Source organism: Rhineura floridana, chromosome 18, assembly GCF_030035675.1.
Source record: "Rhineura floridana isolate rRhiFlo1 chromosome 18, rRhiFlo1.hap2, whole genome shotgun sequence".
NCBI lineage: Eukaryota > Metazoa > Chordata > Lepidosauria > Squamata > Rhineuridae > Rhineura > Rhineura floridana.
The window spans coordinates 16,900,110-16,908,108 of NC_084497.1; the positions used below are offsets into that span (position 1 = coordinate 16,900,110).

General features: G+C 44.1%; 1 protein-coding gene across 1 annotated transcript; it reads left to right on the forward strand.

Moving 5' to 3' along the window:
• Window positions 1-239: 239 nt before the first annotated feature.
• On the forward strand, window positions 240-5,379 carry CAMK2N1 (calcium/calmodulin dependent protein kinase II inhibitor 1). Its single transcript, XM_061601248.1, has 2 exons — window positions 240-867; window positions 3,914-5,379. The coding sequence occupies exons 1-2, from the start codon at window positions 699-701 to the stop codon at window positions 3,982-3,984; spliced, it is 240 nt and encodes a 79-aa protein (XP_061457232.1). The 5' UTR covers window positions 240-698; the 3' UTR covers window positions 3,985-5,379.
• The last annotated feature ends 2,620 nt before the right edge of the window (window positions 5,380-7,999 follow it).

The following is a 7,999-nucleotide window of genomic DNA, read 5'->3' on the forward strand; positions in this document are numbered from 1 at the left end:
CACTGGCAAGAGTCTTCTAACATGCTTCCTTGCCCTTTCCTGTGGATTGTAGCCAATCAGAGTGAAAGGAGGCAAGTCAGCCGGGGAGAAGACCCTTCTCAGCAGTTAAAACTCTCCCCTTTCATGCATATGGGCTCCTAGGGATGCCTGTTGTCCTAGGAGAAGGCATCAGCCACGGTCTTATTCTCAATCCCGGGCCAAAAAAGGGGTGGCTGTGATTAACACCAAGGCACCCTCAGTTCTGAACTTGCCACAGCGCTGCAGGAGTGAGATAAAATCCAGCCGGCGTTAAACTGCCAGCCATCTCCAAAGTGCCAGCCATCTCCCTCTTCCCTCCCTCTTTCTTTCTCCCTCCCGCCTCCCCTCGCTGACGCTGTTTCCAAGGATCTCTAGCTTTTCCCTCCTCTCGCCTCGCCTCTCTCGCGCGCTGTGTTTGCATGCCAGTCTGCCGAGCACGGTCCCTGCGCACTTTCCCGAGCCACGAACAAACCCCAGGAGGCAGGCAGGCGCGGGGAGGAGGGAAATAAAGAAAAGGGACCCAGCCTCGCAGCTCCCTCTCCTTTGTCTCATCCCACTGCTGACACCATCCCCATCTTCGTGACGATCCCTCCGGGCTTGCCTCAGGACTCCCCAGGAGCTGCTACGATCTCGCCTGCCTCGGTCGGTCTCTCTCCCTGGAGCGAGAGCCAGACGCGAAGATGTCGGAGGTCCTGCCTTATAGCGAGGAGAAGATCGGTCCCTACGGCGACGGGGGGGAGGTGGGGCAGATCTCCTTCACTTGCCGTCTGCAGGACACCAGCAACTTCTACGCGGGCGGGCAGAACAAGCGGCCCCCCAAGCTGGGGCAGATCGGCAGGAGCAAGTGCGGTGAGCCGAGCGGGGCAACAAATCCGGAGTAAAAGCGGGTAAAAGGGGTGGGGTGGGGATTCGGCGCGCTTGTTGTGTGGGGTGGGGGAGCAGCTTTGCAATTTCTCCCGGGCGCTTTGGTACAATAGGTCTGGGTTTTTTTTTAAAACCGCCCCCATTGCCGTGGGACAAATCCAACCTGCTGATGGGCTTCTCTGCTCGCTTCAACTGCACCGTGACTTCGCGGAAGTTCAAGTCCCAACTTTCGTGTGTGTGTGTGTGTGATTTTGCATGCACTGTTGTTGTTTTTAAAAACCCTCGTAGTGCACATTATTTGTTGTTTCGTTTGAGTCTCCATGTCCACAGCACAGTTTGATGCGTGATTACTCGGGAGTAAGTCGCACAGCGTTCAAGAGCGGCTTGCTTCCCCCTAAGGGTTTTCTTGGGTCTTCCGTTTTGGAGCACAATGGTCAGGGGGCACAGTAAGAAGGGCTGGAGCTCAGGAACAGCGCGTCTACTTTGCATGCAGAAACTCCCAGGTTCAGTCGGTAGGACTGGGATAGACTTCCTGCCTGAAACCTTGGAGAGCTGCTGCCAGTCAGCGTGGGTAATACCAAGCTAGACGGAGCAATTTTCTGCCTAGATATAAGGCATGGGAAGCTTTCTATGCATCTATTAATTTGTTCAGAATCAGGAGGACTGGAATCCTATTTTGTTGTTAGAGGAAGCGTCCTGCCATTAATGGAGAAGGCCCCAGGCCCATCGCTGACCTCTCCAGGTAGGGCTGGGAATGCCCCCTGCCTGAAGCCCTGGAGAGCTGCTGCTAGCCAGTGTAGGTAATGCTGAGCTAGAGGAATCAACAGCCTGATATGCTTCTGTGTTCCCAACAGTTCCTCTGCCCTCAGCAGACTACGAATTAGGTAGGACATCCTTGAAGGATCCCCCAAAGACAAGTCTGTATGCACATTCTCTCTCTCTCTCTCTCTCTCTAGCACACGATTCACCTTTTTCTCCAAAACCTCCATCTTGCCCTATAGGTGAGATGGAAACTGTTTGGTATTACAGTACTTCATGCTGCACCCTTTCAATGTTTTATCTTCTGGCATTTTCTTTCCTCTGTGCCGAACGCATGCAAATGTCTTTGTTCTGTGATCATTAGTGTCAGTTGCTTCTCCATCCCTCTGCAGCCTTTTACCTGTTCATCTGCCCACACCTGTCGGCCCCTTAATCTGACAGTTCAGTCTCATGCCAAATGCCCCAGTGTTCTGCAACCACTCTGGGACGGATGTGTGTGTGTGTGTGTGTGTGTGTGTAAATGACAGCAGCTGAAACAGGAGTATCCCTCCCCAAAGATAGCGTGGCGGTGAGACGAGAATTAAAAGCCCATTCCTGCAACTCTTCCTGGAGAACTATGCAGCAGTGCTGAAAAAAGGGCCTTTGATCTGTACTTAAAGGGAGCGCTGAGCAAAAAGTGAACACAGTGGGGGCGCAGAGGGACAAAATCTCTCTGCCTCTCTATTTCTCCCTCTGGAAACAGAGAGGAGAAACAGGCATGTGTTGTGTGCAAACACACATAGGCACACGTCTGATGCTCGTTGCTGAATAATTGCTTTCCAGTCCACACAGTTCTTACTGCAGTGGCCCATGACACAGTGTGGAAATGTCAATGTATAGGTCTTCCAGTTCTCCTCCTGTTTCTTCCAGGACCCTCAGTCCACATGGCACCTGAGAGCGACATATAGGCTACCCAGATAGGTCAACTCCCTGTAGACGTTTACAGTCTAAACAAGGAAAATTGGACAGTGGGGGAGAGAAAGGGATGGAAGAATGTGGGGGAACACCATTGCATGCTCTTATTTGGTGCTGATTGTTAAGAATGACATTTAAAATTATCATGAGACTAGCCAGTGTCTTATGGCATAAGCACTTATGCCAAAAGAATTGGTAAGTCTTTCAGGTGCCCTGAGTATCTCTTCTGTTGTTTTTGCTGAAGTTTTTGCTGAAACACTGCCTAGAAGTCTAGAAGTATAACAAAACAGAGGTGTGAGGATAGGGACTGGGCCATTCACTGTCTCTTTTCTTTAATCCACTGCACAGAAGTCACTGCACACCTTTCACCTAAGCTTTGCTATCTCACAGAACGATCAGCTAACATTTTTATTGAACTAGCTTTTCATGACAATAGAAATAGCAAGGTTTGGAGTTGCACAGTATTCTGCTTCAAGGCATGGAACACTGCAGTGGTTAGGAAAATATACTTTTGAAAGGGTCGGTGCAGCACTTGCCAAGAGTTGAATGCTAGTTCGAATCCTCTCTTTGTTCTCCAGATATCCAGATTCTGCAATTAATTTCAGGATAGCAAAGATTTAGCCGGCTTGCAACTTCATTTGTATTTTTGTGTGTATGTTTACACAAAATAATCTTCAGTGGAAACTCTAGGATTGTTGTGGTTGTATATTTTTGTGACCTTGGAAAGAGCAGATTCTTGGTGATAATATCACAACTCTTCTTGAAATAACACCAGAACTCGGGACTGAACTGGTGTTTTCTGAAATCAGAATTTCCTGATAAAAAGGAATGTGTATGTGGAGTGCATGCACGTGTGTCTGAGGGTGCCAGCAGTTCTTCTGTGTCACAGTGAATAAATGTTTTGTGACTGCAATGCTAAATGCACACTGTGGCTTACTTCCAAGTACGCATGCATAGAACTGAGCTGGAAGAAAGAGACAGATGGAGAGTGTTTTTTGCAGGGGAGGGGAAAAAGAGAAATTAAAAATAATTACAAATGATACATGAAGATTTTCAGGGGCGGGGGGAGGCAAAATGACCACTAGGCCAAATCCGTTGGATATAGTTCTTGTGCACAAGACTTGGAATGAATACCTTGTCTCTTCCAGATCTCTCCATCTGGAGCATCCGCTAGAGACAAGTCCCCTGGTTCAACTATTCTATCACCTTTAATGATAAGCAGCTGTTTCACTTCATAGGGTGATGTCAGCAATTAAAAATTAAATCAAAGAAACTGAAGTGTATCTTCAATGTTCCATTTTCTTTTTTCTGCTTACAGTTGTCATTGAAGATGACAGAATTGACGATGTGCTCAAAAACATTGCAGAGAAACCACCTCCAGGAGTTTAAATCTCCCCACGGAGTCGCTTGAGAGAAAAGAGGGAAAAGAAAATAACTGCCCCTTTAAGAGATTATTTGGACAAAAAAGAAAGCTAACTAATGGCACTTTGAGGTTCTTCTTCATTGCTAGCCTGTGATCTATCTTGCGAAACCTTTAACAGCAGGCTCAGAGGCAGAAGATGTGAGAGGAGGAAGGCAGTTTTACAGTTTTACACATGCAAAAAATAATAGGACTCTCAGCTTGATAACCAGAAATTGCAAAACACAAACTGTCCCAATTGAAATGTACGAGGAAGAGCTCAGTGGTCTAAATTAAGGCTGACACCCCTTTTCACTGAATGATGGTGGGTAATTTTCATTTGGGATTTTTGAAGTCTTTTAAAGAACAGAGCAGGAAAAAAAAAGGGGGGGGAAGTGCAGTATTTTCTGGCCCCAGCAGGAATCACTGGTTATACGTGTTCTGAATAAACACTTGTTTACATGGTTAAATTTTGCAAAAACAAGTCCATCCATATGCATCCAATATGATCTTCATCTCCATTTTTTTTAAACGTCTGTATTCAAGGGAGGGGGAAATAATAATATATAACTTTAAACAAATATATATTTAATTCTAGTTATCTTTTAATCTTTCAGTGGAATGTGCAGAACCAAAACCTTTTCTCTAAGGAAGGGGTTCTGTGGGGAAGGATTCTCTCAGGATTATTATTCTTTTCTGAAAACGGATTGCAACGCTGTCATTTTGCTGTTGCAGCAACAGGCAATTGTTCTTAAGGAAACAGAGATATTTAATTTTATATGTGAAAGGGGAGTGGAAAATCAAAAGATGTGCATCGCTTTTTCTAATGACCACTGGCAAGCAACGTGGGCAATCTCTGCTTTCTTTCTTTTTTTAAATAAATAAATAAATATTGTGATGGTTTATTCTCTTTCACGGAGTGTAATTAAATAAAAAAGAGAGAAAAACAAAAAAAAAGACACACAGAGACACCAACTACAATCCCGTAACAAGAGTGCCAAATATTTTGAAATGCCAAAAGGCATTATTTTTTCCATTTCTTATTTTGTGATTCCGAGTCCACGTAAAGTTGCATTTTTGTACTTTAATAATTCTCTTCTTTATAAGGCTGTTTACTTACTTATGTGAACACATATACTGACTTTTTGAGTCTTCTGCATGTTTATTTCTGGTTCTTCTGATTCTACTTTGAGTTGGGTTTTTTTGCATGACATGCAAAATGTCTCCGTGAGGAATTTTTTTGTTCTCTTTGCATAAACTCTGGAATGACCTTACAAGGGGTAGTCTTGTTTCCTTTTCTTATAAAATATTGTGTATATTGTACTTTTATCCTTTGCACAGGGCTATTCTGCAATGTATATTAAAAAGGAAGAAAGAAAAAGCAACTCATGCCTGTCCTTGCGTTCCATCTCTTCTTAAGTGTTATTTTTTTGTGCTATTCTCTTCCTATCCAGCCCTCCAGAGCAGTGCCTATGTCCATGGGGCTGTCCGATTTTACTCTTACAACAGCCCTGCAAGGTAACCCAGGTGAATTGTGGCTATCCCAGCCTCAGACAGTGAACTTCGTGGCTAGGCAAGGATTAAAACGCTGCAGTCCAAATCTTCCACTTGAACCACCGCAGTGGGTTTCTTCGTCTTGTTTCTTTTACATTTTCTGACTTCCATGAAAAAGGTCCATCCTGATTGATCTGCCAAGAAATTGGAGAACTCCTTCCACGATTGAAAGCCAATCCCCTCAGATGTTTTGCTTGTGAAAGCAGAAACATGCTTTGCAAGAGACTAGGTCTCATACCAAGAATTACTTCCACAATTACGGATTACTTAAAGCAGAGGTGAACAGAAAGGAGATTGGGATGTACTGGTAGATCTCCAGGTGATTTGCCAAAGAGTGCAAGGGTTTCTGACTCCCAATGTTTTAAAAGCAGCAACAGAAACACTTCTCCTCCCCCCCCCCCAAAAAAAATTAGGCGGCTGAAAAGAAAACAAGGAGTAGATTTCCATGTGAAATGGTTTTGTGTGTGTGTGTGTAAGCTTCAGTTCCAGGGCTGAGAACAACTTAACCATGTGCTCTGTCATCATAGGGCCCCTCCAGAAGTCCTTCTCATTCCATACTCGATGATTATTTGTGCTTGGGGTGGACATAATGCTATTCAGCTTTCAATACTATCTGCGCCTGCAAATGTTTTGGGGCCGTCATAACTGTTTCATTTCTAATCAGTGCATATCCTGTAAAATCCTGCTGAACTCCTGTAACTTTTCATACCACAAATGTTCTGGCTTTAGTTTTCTTTTTGTTGGCCTTTGTTGTGTGATAGCCCCTCTTGTGGTGGAACTGGCAAACAATCAGAGACAATAAAGCAGAATAATCCTAATACACATGCACTATTACTGTATCAAGAAGAATATGTTACAGAATATACCTGCAATAAAACATCGGTCTGGAGGGAATCATGTTCTGCAATTCTATGCGTGCCTGCCCGAGCCACTATTTTGCATCGGATCCTGGTTGATGGACCTCAGGATTCTAGCGAGAAACAAAGAAGATCTCAAAAGCCGAAAGTCAGGCCTTGTGTGATTTAAACTGGGGTACAGAACCTGTGACCCTCCAAATGTTATTCAGACTCCCAGCTCCCATCAGATATCAGCATGGACAAAGGTTTGGGATGATGGAGAAGTTATCCAACAACATTAGGAGGGCCACCAATGTTTCCTCCTGCTTTGACTTAAGGTCTGCCCTGGGCTATATTCGTGCAACAGGCTGTCTGCTGCTGAATTACTGTTGTTTATATCCTGCCTTTCCTCCCAAAATGAGCCCAGAGCAGCAAAGCCCAATGGCAAACACCAATGCCGTGTTTTTGTTAAAGATATGCCTGGAAAAAATAGGTTTGTCCCCTTGTTACTGAATATTATGAGCCATTCAATATCCCATGTCAGCTGCAGTGTGAGACGTGGCACTCTGTGCGCTATGTGATGCCTTAGCGTTCATGCATGAACATTAGATGCATGCATGCTAGAGGCAAACTGCATCTACTGTTGTCTCACTCACATCTGGAAACCCTGAGGAAAATGAGCTAAAGTTTCGCTGAAGGATAAAAACACAACAAGTAGTTAGAATTTTAGCAAGGCATCCCTGTTGAACAGGAACAGAAAACTAGGACAATCCCTGACAGACAGGGGCTGTCGCCAAAAAAGAAGAAACGTATCATATAATAATAATAATAATAAATAATAATAAATTTAATTTCTTCGTCGCCTATCTGGCCAATGGCCACTCTAGGCGACTTACAAAATTATTAAAATACAATTAATAAAATACAGTAATACAATAAAAACAATAGATCTACAACAACAATATTAAAACTGGGTAGGAGGCATTACAATTATATCGATTAACCCTCCCCAGATACCCCGAAGGCCTGCATTCATTCAAAGAAAAGAGACCAGAAGATGCCACAGATTTGCGTAAAATTTATATCTATAGAGACAAATTTAGAAAGAATGGCTGTAATTTAAACAGGAAGTCAACACAGTGGAGAAGACTGTGACCAGGTGATGTACGTGGCCTGCTGAGTCTGATGTCTAGGGCCCCATTTGCACTATTTGCATTTGTACGTCGCCTAGAGTGTCCGTTGACCCGGACAGATAGGCGACTAATAAATAAAAGTTTATTATTATTATACATTTAAAGCAGTTTCATGCCACTTTAACAGTCATGGCTTCCCCCCAAGCATCATGGGAAGTGTACTGTTTATTTATTTATTCCTCCCAGAAGGAGCACAGGGTGGCAAACAAAAACACTAAAAGCACTTTAGTGTAGTGTAGTTTCTTAAGTGTGCTGAGAATTGTTAGAAGACCCCTATTCCCGTCACAGAGCTACAGTTTAGAGAGTTCCCTGGAAAGAGGGATTGTTTGTTAAATCACTCTGGAAACTGTAGCTCTGTGAGGGGAAAGAGGAATCTGGTGTGTGTGTGATGTCACCCAGCAAAGATGATGTCTTAGGTCTGC

Excerpts from the sequence above, each read along its gene's own strand:
- CAMK2N1 (XM_061601248.1), top strand. The coding sequence starts at position 699 with ATGTCGGAGGTCCTGCCTTATAGCGAGGAGAAGATCGGTCCCTACGGC. Across the intron at positions 868-3,913 it reads GATCGGCAGGAGCAAGTGCG|TTGTCATTGAAGATGACAGA; the intron begins GTGAGCCGAGCG and ends TTCTGCTTACAG.